We start from the raw sequence: 15,735 nt of genomic DNA, 5'->3' as shown, positions 1-15,735 counted from the left end.
AAATTTAGCCAAAGATATAATCCTATAGATTCAGGAAGTTTGGTGAACCTCAAATGGATCAATTCCAAAAGATCTACTCTAAGATGTGTCGTAATTAAACTTTTGAAAGTTAAAGACAAAGAAAATATCTTGAAAGCAGCCAGAAAGAAATAACACATTACCTATAGGGGGACACCAATTTGAATGACAGCAAATTTCTTATTTAAAACCACGGAGATTAGAAGAAAGTGGCAGAACATTTTTAAGTGCTGGAAGAAAGGGGCTGCAAAATTCTTTATCTGGCAAAACTGTCCTTTAAGAATGACGAGGGAAGATGTTCTGAGATGAAGGAAAACAAAAATAATTTCTCACCAAGAGACCTACCCTGAAAGAATGACTAAAAGAAGTTCTTTAAATAGAAAGGAAATTATAAAAGAAGGAATCTTGGAGTACCAGCAAGGAAGAAAGAACAATGAAACAAGAAGAAATATAGGTAAAAGGAATAGACTTTTGAATCTGTGAGATGAGATTCATTCTTCTTGTAAGTTTAATAATCATATTTGATGACTATAACAAAAATTATAATACCATCTGATACTTAAGACAATGCTCTGTAAAAGTAGGCAAGGTGGTGGATCTGGGCCCAGTCTTTCCTTGCAACTGCAAGACCCTGTTGCAGTGTCCTCCCCACCCCTGCAAAAAGTAGGCAAGGTAAAGAGACCTGACAGGAAGGAGGTTTCTATGCTTCGCTTAATGTGGTAAAGTGTTGATACCAGTAGACTGTGATAAGTCACATGTGTATATTATATTACCAAGAGCAACCACTAAAAAAACTATATAAAGTAATACTCAAAAACTCTATAAATCAATTGAGATAGAACCCTAAATATGTTCTAGTAACCCTAGAAAAGAAAGAAAAAACTAACAGAAATAAGAAACAGAAGACAAATAATAAAATGGCAAACTTAAGACCTAACATTGATATTTACCATAAAAGGACACAATATGAAAAAAGGAGAAATTGGCCATGCAAAAAGATTTATCTATGGCAGTGAATTATTTTTGTACATAATGCATATATGTTGTCATAGGAGATATTTATCAGTAGATTCTAATTATGTTGTAACTGTTAAAGTGAAAATCACACTGTATTGTCTTGGTAATTTTGTGATTTGTTTTTTCCTAATCTAAACAGTTTTTAGATAAGATTGAAGAAAGTTTACTTTCAAACAAAAATTATTTGTATACGTGTTCCATTTGAATTTTGTAGCAGTTAAATGAGACTGTAAATAGACAAAGGTCACAGAAAAAGGAGTATAAATTTTGTAAGTATGACAGGGAACATTCAGAATGACAATAATCAGAGAATTCAGGGTGAAGCAGCAATGAAATGATTTTTTTTTTGCCTATTAAATAGGTAGGGATTAATTATTCATAGTATCCAGTTGTAATGAGATGTGGAAAAAATAGGTGCTATTATATACAATTAGTGGAAGTATAGATTTGATCAACATATTCTATGGTAGTTTTAGAGTAATGATCAAATTTTAACATGTTCATTTGCTTTAGTCCAGCAATTCAAATTATGGGAAGCTATCTATAAGAAGTATACTTATTTGTTCACAGTAACATATATAGAGAGGTGTTTATTTTAATTTTATTTATAATAGATAAAGACTAGAAATAGTTGGGCTATGCCCTGGTAATGAGGAATGTTTTAAAATCAAAATTAATATAAATTAACACTTCACAAGAAAAAAAAGAATTCCACAAAGAGCAGACATTATTTAGCTAACTTGGCTTAACTTTCATAACATTTCTCAATTCCACAATGTATTGAGGATACTTAATAAATGGTTTTTTGGTGAACTCATTCAATAATTTGAATAATTATGAATTTCAGACAAACCCAAATATAAGTTCAAGGTACAATGAAACAAACAAAAGTAACATTTAATTTACTGTTATGATTATTAGTCCATTTATTTCTATGAGTAATCAAGCTGAACATAATACATGTATTTTCAAAAAACAAAAATCATATTATATGTTTATATCAATGACATATTTCTTCTAAATTAAAAATGTATGTTTTCCTACCAGATTTTTAGGGCCTACCCTGATGCTGCCTTGTCCATGAAGTTTTTGTCAACCATCCATCTCTAAGTTATCACTGTCTCTTTTGAATTCTGATACCATTTTTTACTGCATTCTGTCTCATTTTTCTTCATATTAATAGTAATAATACTATTTATTGCACGTTAAATACATACACTATAATTATTTAGTGTGCTTTACTTGTATTATCAGATTTAATTCTCACATCAGCTTTGAATGAGTTAGATGTTATTAACCTCATTTTACATTGAAGACACTAAAATGTTCAGATGTTAAGTAATTGCTCAAGGTCAGACAGTTAAGGTTAAACAGATTTCAAATCAGATATCTTTTTAAGAAAGCCTTGTCACTAGGCTAGACTGCCTCTTAAGTGAGTAAGGTAAATGAAAGAAATGCTATTTGTGTTTAAAAGAAATGTTGACATAAAGGAAAGGAAATCATCAATAAATTAATGAAATGTTCAAATTATAGACTTTAAAGTAAATGCAGATTTAGTTTTATACTAGTTATAAAGTAAGTCAGTAATAAATACCATTAACTATAATGAAATAAGCTAATGAAAAATAAAGATAAAATTAAATTTCACAGTATCTGCTACATATATATAAAAAATTTTTAAGTTAGAATCATACCATTTGTTATATCATTTATGCTATGTGTAAATCAATGAAAATTTATATTTAAAAGGATTAAATTACCTGGATATTATTGATTTAAAGTAGAGTAGGTTTATTTTTATTTTTGCAAATGAGTAAGTTTTTCTTAAATTTAAAAAATTTTTATTCTCTTTCTTTTCTAGAATTCTGGAGGTGGAAATGGAGTTGATCTTTCAGTGCTAAATGAGGCTCGAAATATGGTGTCAGAGCTTCTGATTGATCCAAGCCTTCCCCCACAAGTCATTTCTTCCCTACGGAGTATCAGTAGCTTGATGGGTGCTTTCTCAGGTTCCTGTAGGCCAAAGATTAATCCTCTCACACCATTTCCTGGATTTTATCCTTGCTCTGAAATAGAGGACCCAACTGAGAAAGGGGATCGAAAACTTCACAAGGTCAAAATACAGTAATCAGCCAACCTATTTATCACATTTAATTACATTTTCAAATTAAAAATGCTCCTTAAGTCTTATATAAAATACAATTTTCCTTTCGAGGACCAGATATTATATTGAACTGCTTGGGACTTTAGTGGCAGTTATAAATTCAAGATAATTCTAGATGAGTATTCAATTTTTATTTTAAATAACATTGCTGCTGTAATTAGCAGTTATAATTTAAGTGGTCGCAATTATTTATTATCATTGTTTTTGTTGTTAAGACATAAAGAACAACAAGCAAATTTAGTTCCAGGCTTGAATGACAAACTAGTAGTAAGATTGTGTTATTATTATAATTAATCTGTTTTATTCTACAGAGTCTAGGAATTGTTTTTGTTGAGCTAAGAAGAAATTATAATATTCTTTTTATCAATTATATAGCATTATTTAAAAATGATTTTTACATTTATTTGAACCTTGTTTTTCCCCCTCTTACCCATGAAAGATTACTATAGCCCAATAGGCATTGATTTTTCCATTATTACATAAGGGATTAATTTCTCATTAAATATTAATATTTTAAAATAGGATTTTTTTTAGAAAATAATAAATATTGTTGTAAATAGATATACATTATGCTTTTTCGGGAGTGGTTTTACTTGTTTTATTTAACTATTATCAATATTTTCACCAATAGTTAACATGATAAAACTTTGAAACTAGAAATATTTTAGGTATTATTCTAGTTCAGCTACTTTATTCCAGGTAAGGAAACTAACCAAGAGAAGATGAAATTCAAATTAGTTGCCTTGGTTAATTGTAATAGTGCATTTAGAACTTAAAAAAAGGTAAATATAGTTTTTAGAGGGATTTTGATCATCCATTTTATTTTGTCAGTTCTCAGCATTAGGTTTAGAAATGTTGAAAAATTAGGCAAAACCAATTAGTACAAAATGATTTGAAAATTATTGATGACAATCTAGATCATAGGTAGTTATGTGTTTTTTTAATTTTTTTAAAGTTTATACGGTAGTACTTGCATTAGTCAAAATGCAGGTAACAATAGTACTTAGTTATATGACTATATTTTAAGCACTCTACCTTATAAGAAAGAGATTAATCAAAAGCATCCAAAAGGGATAGCAATAAACCATCAATAAAATAACTCTAATACATTCTTGAGTTAGTTTTGATGTGTTGCTTTTCTTTTGCATTTTCTATTGACATTTGGGGCTCAGGATAGTAATTTTTTAAAATAGTAATTCTTAAAAATGATTATAAAAATCATGTTGATATCATTATTATGTTTGTTACTATGTTTACTGTGTAGAAAAGTGTACTCGTACATTTTAGAAGCATTCCAAACATAATATTAATTGAACAGGATGCCTAAATGCCTCATTTCCTGAGCATTGTAGTTAATCAGAGTTAGTTGGGGTGCTAGAATCTACTGATACGTATAAGAACCAGAAAGTAACCCTTATTCCTTTGTGTTCTTTAAATTCCTTATTAGAATTTCATATGTAATTTATCTCTGCTTTTGGAAAAGCATATAAAATGCCTGATGTTACTTCAGAAAAGAACAACGGAATTTATGAAAAAAACAATTAGTAGGCAAAGGGGAATAGGGACGGATAAGTTAATATAAATAGCTTATATGTGTGTTAAGAACTAAGAAAAATTATATGAACCTAAAATATAGTCAACAAGGATTATGTTACACAAAGAACTTTTTCACAGTTGGTCTAACTACAATGAACCTTTACAAAATCAGCAGCATCCTTGGGAAAACTTAAATATAACACAGATATTTATTTCTCTGAGATTGTTACAGTGTCTGCTGATAGAAAATTCGTTAAAAGCAGAAACTCTAGATCTCAGTAAAACACTTATTCACAATGGTCAAAATGGAATAGTCTCATTAATTTAACATTTGGATTGAGAATATTTTTAAAAATTAAGGTAAAATATTAATGCTAAAGCTGTTCTGCATTTAATTTAATCATCGATTCATGAAGAAACTTAGAATTCTACAGTTTATCCAGACTAACAGCTATGTGCATTAGATAGCATTATACTGAAAATATTAAAAAACTAGGATATAGAGCTGATCATCCCCAATTCTAAACTTGTTCCCTGAAGTTGATTTTCAGGGTAAATCTTGCATATCTACTTTTTAAAATTGCCAGTTGTTTCTTCCTCATGAAACTAGGATTTAAATGTGAAAAGAAAAAAAATCTAGTTTAAATTGTAGAGAGTTCAGAAATATGTTTTAGTAGGAGAAAGATAAATAGAACAACAGTATAAAATATACAATTTGGAGTAAACTGATGAATTTTGGAATAAAATATTCTGTTCTGTACATGTTAAAAATATACTTTGTATTGATATTTCTTTGTGCCATAGTTAATGTTACATATATAGCATATTAAAGGGTGACAGTTTTACTCATTCTTAAATTATTCAACAGGGACTAAATAGTAGGAATAGTTTATCAACTCCACAGCTGAGGAGGAGCTCAGGAACCTCAGGATTGCCACCTATTGAGCAGTCTTCAAGGTGGGAACGCAATATTGCCAAAAGGCCTCACCAAGAATTTGGTGTTTCAAGGTAAAATCTCCAGAGCCTTACCAAAAAAAAAAACCCTGAAATTAATGTATCTACTTAGATTCTGTGAATAAAGTTTGAAATAGTTCTAAAAGCAGAAAGGAACGGTTGAAATATTTTAGGTATAGGACAACATGGGTGGTTATAATATGTATAATACAGAAACTGATTCTTAAGAAGCAGCTAGCGTGCTTTCTCTCAAGGCTTATTTAGCTTGAGTACAAAGCATGCTAATGCCTCAAAAACATGAGTCAGTGAGATGGTTTGGGGAAACTAGAATCAGTTTAGGACAGGGTACTGGGAAAGCTTTTAAATCTGTAGAAGTGGCCATTACAGGGGCAGACACCAACTAATGCATAGTATCCAAAGGTAGGTCAGCAGAATTACTGATTTGTGAAAGGAGGAGCACATTCCCAGGGCTTATGGTTGTTAGGTTTAAGGTTACAAGTCTCTTTCAAACCCTGTTCCTGTTAGTGGCTGAGAGTACTAGCATATTCTGTATTTTGTTGAAACTTTACTTGGAACTAAACAGTGCTAATCCTATCAGTGAAAGGCATCAGTAACTACAAGTAAATGAGACTGGTAAAATGCAGGAGCTGAAATCTTCTTTATGTAAATATATACATTTACACTGACAACAAAGTATTTAATACAGCCTTTTTTTTTCCGGCATATTATGGGGGTACAGATTTTAAGGTTTCAATAAATGCCCTTCCCCCCCTCCCCCCATAATACAGCCTTTTGAAAGCCAGAGAAGATACTGATTTCTTGTATGGGTTTATTATAAGATTCTCTTTAGTCAGTTATCTAACTATGTTATAAAATTGGAGTTAGTGTAAATTCCATGTTAAACCACTTTCTGTTTTTACTGAACATGTGTTGTACAATACTTTTAATTTGAGCTGTATGGTTTCATATTTGAAACAGTAGATGGCAGGATTGGATCATAGCTATTTATCTGTTAAACTTTAATGTTTACATGTGAAATATAATCAGATAATTATAATTTTCCAGATTCTCTTAAGGGTTATTAATTTGAATCTCCTATAATACATTCAAATAGGTAAACTTCTTTTTTATAAAAGAAAAATTAAGTGAAATGATGTATAAAACAGAAGTGGATTGAAGTAGGAAGAGTGCAGTACAGGAAAATGAGCATTGGTCCAAAGTTTGCTAGAGCCTGAACATGGTAGTCTTTTTTTTGGGAATGGAAGCAGGATATGAGGAAGTGAATGATGTCAGGAACTGGAAATGGAATAGTATTTCTTAACTATGAGAAGCATTATCTTGAGACTATTGTTGAATTTTAAAAGGAATGATGAAAATTATTCTGTTTTTTAATCTTTCATACTGATGTAACAGCATGTATTTGTAGTTAAAGAAACAATTGATACTTTGAGTTTAAGGTCATTTTTATTGTGCTGCCTCAGATAATTGATATTAAAATAGAAAACTAATCTTCAACTCTGAGAAGTGTTCATATAAAGGTAAATGTTGGCAGCTTCTATATATTGACTTAACTCTCATAAAAACAAAATCCATATGCCTCATCAAAGATTTAGAAATTTGAAGATTAAAGTAAGTGGTGATATTATGTATATCTACTTTAAAGAGATCAGGCTAGATATGGTCTCTTTTCAAAAAGCTGAAGAAGAAGCTAAAGCCTCTCAGTAATAATAAACTTGTAAGTGTACTTTGAACATAGGCGGGATAAGATGGGAATATGTAAAGCATTTACAAACACTATTCCTTCTCAAATTTAAGTCTCTAGATCAGTCCTGTCCAAATAGAAATTTCTGCAATGATGGTAATATTTTATATCTGCACTGTCCAATATGGTGCTCCCTAGTTCCATGTGGCTATTCATCATTTGAAATATATCTAGTATGACTAAGGACCCAGATTTTAAATTTCATTTAATTTTTATTAATTTAATTCAAATATATGAGCCCTATATATGTGACTGTCATGCTGCTATATATGTTGAATCCATCTTAGTGCATCTCTAGATGTTTAATGCATGGTAATGTTTCAGTATCCCTAAACTAACAGATTTGTGACTCTGGAATCATCTTTTTTCCCCCGAGAACAGAAATTTTAATAGTATAATAAAACAACATATGAGCTTTTTATTTTCTAATAAAATAAATTTAAAATTTTTTTATTATTTCAAAATGCTAATTAAGGGAGTACAAGCATTTTTATTACATGGATATTATGTATAATGCTTAAGTCAGAATAGTGTTAATTGTACCCAAGAGGTAAATTTCTATCCTATACCCACCCTTCCACCCTTCCCCTTTTCTTGATTTCTCATGTCCTTTATATCACTTTGTGCCCGAATATACCCATCTATTAGATTCCACTTATTAAAGAGAACCTGTGGTGTTTGCTTTTCCATTCCTGAGATACTTCACTTAGGATAATGGTCTCTAGTTCCTTCTACATTGCTGCAAATGACATTATTTCAATCGTTTTTATGGCTGAGTATTACTAAACGAGTAATGGTGTGTATATATATATATATATTACATTTTCTTTATCTACTCATGAATTGATGGGCACTTAGGTTGATTCCATATCTTTGCAAATGTGAATTGTACTGCAATAAACATTTGAGTGCAGGTGTCCTTTTGATACAATGATTTCTTTTCCTTTGGGTAGATACCCAGTAGTGGGATTGCTGGATCAAATGGTAGTTTTACCTTTAGCTCGTTTAGGAATTGCCATATTGTTTTCCATAGAGGTTGTGCTATTTTGCTGTCCCACCAACAGTATATGAGTATCTTTTTCTCTGCATCCATGCCAGCATCCATTGTTTTTTTACTTTTTAATAATGGCCATTCTGCAAGAGTAAAGTAGTATCTCATTGTGGTTTTAATTTGTATTTCCCTGATGGTTAGTGATGTTGAACATTTTTTCACGTGTTTCTTGGCCATTTTTCTGTCTTATTTTGAAAAGCTTCTGATCATGTCTTTTGCCCATTTTTTGATGGGTTTGTTTGGTTTTTTTCTTGATGATTTGTTAGAGTCTTTGTAGATTGTGGTTAATAGTCATTTGTTGGATGTATAGTTTGTGAATATTTCCTCCCATTCTGTGGGTTGCCTGTTTGTTGATTATTTCCTTTACAGTAGAGAAGGTTTTAACTTTAAGTTCTATTTATATACTTTTGTTGTTGCTGTATTTGCCTTTCAGGTCTTAGTCATAAATTCTTTGTCTACAACTTTGTCTAGAAGAGTTTTTCCTATGTTTTCTTCTACAATTTTTATGGTTTCATGCCTTAAATTTAAGTCTTTAATCCATCTTGAATTAATTTTTGCATATGGTGAGAGATAGGGGTCTTGTTTCATTTTTCTGCACGTGACTATCGAATTATCCTGGCGCAATTGATAAATAAGGTGTCCTTTTCCCAATGTCTGTTTTTGTCTCCGTTGTCAAAGATCAGTTGGTTGTAATTATATGGTTTTATTTCTGAGTTCTCTGTTTCTGTGACCCTCAGCCCCCAGGCTGTGAACTGGTACTTGTCTGTGGCCTGTTGGGGACCAGGTTGCAGAGCTCCACCCACCCACAAACCAACCCCACCCCTCACCCCGGCTGGTGGAAAAAACTGTCTTCTACCAAATTTAGGAATGGGGTTAGGGTTAGTGCCTCTCAGGGTGGAGGCTTTAGCATGGCGATGAGGAAAGTTCACTTGAGTTCATCTGTAAGATGCCATGGTTTGTCAGGGGCTAGTTTTAGCTGTCTGGGTGGGCTACAGGCTTCACAGAGTTCTGTGAAAACAAGAAGGTGAAATACAGGCTGATTGCTCAAGCTGGTTGGAGTCCTATATTTCCGAATCACTCCTTTCTTACTTACAATAATGCCTGTTGTTATTATAATTATTGTTAATATCAACAAAGAAGTTTTAACGAGTGATTACCAACTGATTTTGCATGCCTTCTCTTGATAATACAGAATCTTTTTCTCTCATAGAGATACAGATCTGTAATCAAATACATGCTCAGCTGCTTGCAGCTTACAAAGGACAATAAGAAGGATAAGGTGTAGTGAAAGGAAAGTGACTTTATTCCAGAGCTAGCGGTGGGGAAATGGGCAAGGTTTGTGCCTCAAAGAAACCATTTCAAAGTCTTGGGCTGAGGCTAGGGGTTTACAAAGGAAATTTGGTATGGTAGTCAGTATTTGTGAAGAGTGGGAACAGAAAATAATTAAAAACTGTACTTTAGGCCAGTGGTTCTCAGTTAGGTCCCTGGACCAGGAACACCAGAATCATCTAAGGCAGGAGGATTGCTTGAGCTGAGGAGTTCGAGGCTGCAGTAAGCTATGATCACATCACTGTACTCCAGCATGGGTAACAGAGAGAGACTCTGTTTCTGGGGGAGGGGGGGGAAATAGACGACTTTCAGGTGATAATGATAACCTGCTTTAGTCCAGGGATCAGCAAACTATAGCTTGTGAACCTAATCTAGTTTATAACCTGTTTTTATAAATAAAATTTAATTGAAACACAGCCATACCAATTCATTTATTATTGTTTATGAATGCTTTTGAGCCACAATGGCAGAGTTGAATAGTTGCAGCAGATCTTATAGCCTACAAAGTGAAAAGTATTTGCTATCCAGTTCTTTACAGAAAAAGTTTGCGCCCTTCTGCTTTAGGGCTTAGGCACTAAATAAATGTCAAAACTCTGAATTTATAAGGATATATTTGCTAATTGAATTAAAGACCACAAAGAAGGACATTTTTTCATGGTTTTAAGATTCCTAACCTGCTATCTTTCCCTTTCAGTCAAGGATGCTATCTAAATGGGCCTTTTAGTTCAAATCTACTGACAATCCCGAAGCAAAGATCATCTTCTGTATCACTGACTCACCATATAGGTCTGAGAAGAGCTGGTAAGAAATCAGTCTTTATGATTTAAATATGGGAGATCTCAAAGTTTATGGTAGTATTAATTCTTTTCATTATACATTGTAGCTAATTTTGAATACAATTTCATGTGTTTTAAGTTAACATGACTGAGCAATTTGTGTTGGCTAATAGTTGACCATTTACTAATTCTTTTAGTAAACACTTTTTGAACATCTACTATGTACCAGGCACTTTTTTAGACACTAGGGATTCAGAGATAAAATATAGAACTATTCAACTAACTTGAATATTTGCAGATACAAAACAAGGAAAAATCTTCAGCAAAGAGTATTTCTTTTGTAGAATGGTAAATGTGTAGAAAAAAACCTTAGCATGAGAACAGGAAAAACCCTTAATAATCCTGCTAAGTCATTCCAGTAGAAATTATCTTTAAATTAAAAGATTATAGAATGCTTCAAAACTTCTTGACTCAAAGATATTTTACAAATACAACATAGTAATAGCAGAGCAAACTGATATTTTGGCACAGTGGGATATACAAGCACAAAATTCATCTATACACAATAAAAAATTATTAAACATGTGAAGAGAGAGGAAAATGTTACAATAATCAAGAAAAGCAGGCACTAGAAAAAGATCTATATATATATTGTACATGATATTGATGCTGGATCTAACAGTCTTCAAAATAACAATAATGTTTTAAAAGAAATAGAAAGATAGGCAAAATGAATGGATACCTTCAATGGAGAACTGAAATCCATTAGAAAAGAAGTGGTGGATGATCCAGAGCTGAGAAATGCATTTGATTGATTTAGAAGCTTATTTGATAGTTTAAAAGTATATTGGACACAGCAGAAAACAAAAATAGTGAGCTTGAAGACAGAGAAATTGAAAATATCCAAACTGAAGCGTAGAAAGGAAAAAATGCATAAGAACAGAACAAAGTGTAAGAGACATACAGGACATAGTCAGAAGTTCTAAAATATGTGTGAATGAAGTCCCAAAAAGAAAGGAAAGGGGAAAAAGGACAGAATAATTTTCCAAAACTAATGAAAGAAGCCAACAAATTCATAAAACTCAGTGAACCACAAGCAGGATAAATAGAGAAAATCACAGCTAGGTATATCAGTCAAACCCTTTAATTATAAAATAAAGAAAAAAACTGAAAAGTAACCAGAAGAAGGTTATTTTCCAGGAAGCAACAATAGTACTGATAATGACTTCTTAAATAGCAACTATGGATACCCAGGACAATGCAACGGTGTAGTTGAAGTGTTGAAAGAACAAAACTTGTCAACATAGAACTCTTTTATCCAGTGAAATATCCTTGAAAAATTAGAGCAAAATAAAACTTTTTTTTCCAAAGTGTCCTTACCCCTCTACACACAAAACGGTAACCAAGTGTGGTCATATATATGTTAATTAGTGTGATCATGAAAATCATTTCACAGTATATGTGCAAATCAAGTCATCATGTTATATACCTTGAATATTGTACAATTTTTGTTGACAAATTATACCACAGTAAAGCTGGCAAAAATATTTTTACTAAATCAAGTAAGAAGCTAGAGAAAAAGACAATTTTTTTTCAAACAAACAAAAGCTGAAACAATTTATTGCTAGCAGGTCTACACTACTAAGATTCATAAAGGAAGTTTCTTAGGTAGGAGGAAAATGATCCAGATTGAATCAGGAACAAATGAAACTGCAGAAACAAAGAAAATCACTGGTAATCCTAAATAGGTGGTGAGTATAAGAAAATATTGATGGGAAAAACAAAAGTAATAATACTTTTACAGCATTTGTAATATATGTTGAAGTCAAATATATGGCAACAATACCCTAAAGGGAAAGGAAGGGGTAAATGGACTTAAAAACTTGCTGTAAGGTACTAGCAATGATTGAGAAGTAATAAAAAGTTCTAATTTAAGAGAGACCAGTATTTTAAAATGTTCATTGTTAATATCCAGGGGGAAAATTAAAAGAATAATAGAAAAAGATATAACTAAAATGCTAATAAGGGAGGTAAAATGACATGATAAAAAAAAAACTTGAATAATCCAAAAAAAGAAAAAGAAACAAAGACAGTAGGCTAAAATGAAAAATAAATAGCAACACGGTAGATTAAAGATGCTATATTACATTAAATATGCACACTTGGGGCAGAGGGAAAGATCTGACCAAAGTTTTTACAGTATATTATCTATGAAATGTCCAGTCTTCAACAAAAAATTGGACTATACATTCCAATAAAAATATAGAGATTGTCAGACTGAATTAAAAATATAAGACTCAACTATATCCTCTTTATATGAGGCATACTTTAAATATAAGAACAGATAGATCTGATCTCATAGCTATTAAATAAGTGAACTAAAAATTGACAGAGCTAAGGGAGAAATAGACAAGTCCATTATTATATTTGGAGATTTTAACTCTCCACTCTCATTAACTAGTAGAATAGCAGACCAAAATAGTATTAATATATGAAAGATTTGAACAACATGATCAACTAACTTCAATTAATGATGATAAAATGCTATACCCAGCCATTTACAAGATGCTTATATTTTCCAAGGACACAAATTGTATCACAACATAGCATTTGCTTGACTATAGCAAGTCTCAGTGAGTTTCAAAGGATTAAAATAATACATAGAAATCAACTTCTGGAATGGCAGAGGGAAGATTTACTTTTCTGCTAAAACAAACAAACAAACAAAAAAGGAATAAAACTAAAGCAGTCATTTCAAAACTCTGGAAATTACCAAAAGCCAGAGAACAAACTAGAAGTTTTCTATCCAAGAAAACTACTGAACCTTGGTAAGACTGGATTCTGTGACATTTTAATTTGGGGCTATTTTAATCTTCCCCCTTCCTCCCCAGCTCAGTGGTACAGTAATCAAAACCTAGCAGCTTTGCAGCCATCGGGTAATATTTTATCTAAAATGTTCAGTTTTCAACAAAAATTTATGAAACATGCAAAGACAGAAGAAAATTTTGCTTTGTACACAGGGAAAAAAATAGCCAACAGAAAATTTCTCAGAGGTTCTTGGATTTTGGACTTAAATAGATAAAGACTATAAATCTGCCTTTGTAAATATGTTTAAAGAATCAGAGGAAACCATATCTGAAATATTTAAGAAGAGTATGACAATACTATCTCACCAGAGAGAATATATGTAATTAGAAATTATGAAATAAAGTTATAACATTATTTTAATAAATATAAAATAATTGCCACTTATACTCAATATTGGATTGTAGGTTCTAACTAAAGCAGTTAGATAAAAAGGAATAAAAGGAAGAAGTAAAACTGTATTTGCAAATGGCGTGATCTTGTATATATAAAATCCGAAGAAATTTACTGAAACATAATATAACCAATAAGCAAGTTCATCAATGTGGCAGGATATACAAAATCCATTTTATTTCCATACACTAGCAATGAGCAATCCCAAACTGAAGTTAAGAAAATAATTTCATTTACAGTTAGCATCAGAAAATACTTTGAAATAAATGTAACAAAACAATGCAAAGCCTTTCAATGAAAATATAAAACATTGTTGAAAGAAATTAAAGAAGACCTCAGTAACTGGAAAGACATTCTATGTTCATGGATTAAACGACTTAATATTGTTAAGATTGCAATATTCCCCAAAGGGTTCTAGATTCAACACAGTCCTTATAAAAATTTGACCTGATTCTTTGCATAAATTGACATCTAATGCTAAAATTCATATGGACAAGCAAGGGCTCCAGAATAGCCAAAAGAGTTCTTCAATAAAAAGAGAAGAAAAAAATTGGAAGATTCATACTTCCAAATTTTAAAACTTACTGCCATGCTACAGTAATCAAGACAGTGTGGTGCTAACATAAGGATATTTCAATTCAATGGAATGGAGTTGCGAGTCCAGAAATAAACCTCTACATTTATGGTCAAATGATTTTCAACAAAGGTGCTAAGATAATTCAATGAGGAATGAAGAATGTTTTCAACAGATGGTGCTAGGACAAGTGCATATGTACTTGTCCTCGCAAAAGAATGAATACTCTCACTGTACTAAAAAATTAACTGAAAATATATCAGAGATTCAACTATAAATGTCAAAGCCATGAGAGATAACAAATGTTGGCAAGGGTGTGGAGAAAAGGGAACCCTTTACACTCTTGAGAATGCAAATGGTGCAGCCATTATGGAAAATAGTATGGAGGTTTCTCAAAAAATTAAAGAAAAAAACTGCCATATGACCTAGCAATTTCTTCTCTGGATCTATAACCAAAAGAAATGAAAAAAAAGAAAAAAAACACCTCATAGAGATATCTGCATTCCCATGTTCATTAAAGTATTATTCACAATAGCCAAACTATGCAGACAACTCAACTGTTCACTAGTGGATGAATGGATAAAGAAAATGTGGTATATATGCAAAATGGAATAAAATTCAGCCTTAATGAATAAGGAAATCTTGTCATTTGTGATAGCATGGATAAACCTAGAGGACATTATGCTAAGTGAATAAGTCAGACACAGAAAGAAAAATACTACATGAGCTTTGTGACATGGGAATCTAAAAAAGACAGTTGAAAACATAGAAACAGGGAGTAGAGTGGTGGTTACCAGGGGCTGAGGCAGGGTTGGTGGAAATCAGGAGATGTAGGTCAAATGGTACAAAGTTGTAGATATATAGGATGAATAAGTATAGAAATCTAATGTATAGCATGAAGACTATAGTTATTAATATTTTATTGATATTAAGGGAATAGGTTTTAGATCCTCTTACCACATATACATACAAACACACATACGTAAAGTTAACTGTTAGATGATGAATGTTAATTTTGCTTGACTGTGGTAACCATTTCTCTATGTATGTGTATAGCAAAACATCATGTTCTACACCTTAAATATATACAATACAGTACAATAAAAAAAAACAGTGCCTCTGGGAAGCCTCAGTTTTTTCTCTTAAGGCTTTAACTGCTTGGATGAGGCCCACACCTATTATGAAAATTAATCTGCTTTATTCAAAGTCTAATGATTGAAATGTTAATCACATCTACGGTAAAAAAATATCTTCAGCAGCAACATCTAGACTAGTGTTTGACCAAACAACTCAGCCCCA

The 15,735-nt window shown here is 31.7% G+C and overlaps 1 protein-coding gene across 1 annotated transcript in view; it reads left to right on the top strand.

Annotated features, from left to right (window-relative positions):
* The window catches only part of PDE3B (phosphodiesterase 3B), a 136,707-nt gene that overhangs the window by 84,225 nt on the left and 36,747 nt on the right, over positions 1-15,735 (top strand). The window contains exons 3-5 of the mRNA XM_012780718.3: positions 2,897-3,145; positions 5,601-5,740; positions 10,523-10,629. Of these exons, the coding sequence (XP_012636172.1) occupies positions 2,897-3,145; positions 5,601-5,740; positions 10,523-10,629 (496 nt within the window). The remainder of the gene's footprint in view (positions 1-2,896; positions 3,146-5,600; positions 5,741-10,522; positions 10,630-15,735) is intronic.

Source organism: Microcebus murinus, chromosome 4 (genome assembly GCF_040939455.1).
Source record: "Microcebus murinus isolate Inina chromosome 4, M.murinus_Inina_mat1.0, whole genome shotgun sequence".
Taxonomy (NCBI): Eukaryota; Metazoa; Chordata; class Mammalia; order Primates; family Cheirogaleidae; genus Microcebus; species Microcebus murinus.
Note: the sequence above shows the minus strand (reverse complement) of the source record. Positions and strands in the feature narration are given on the sequence as shown.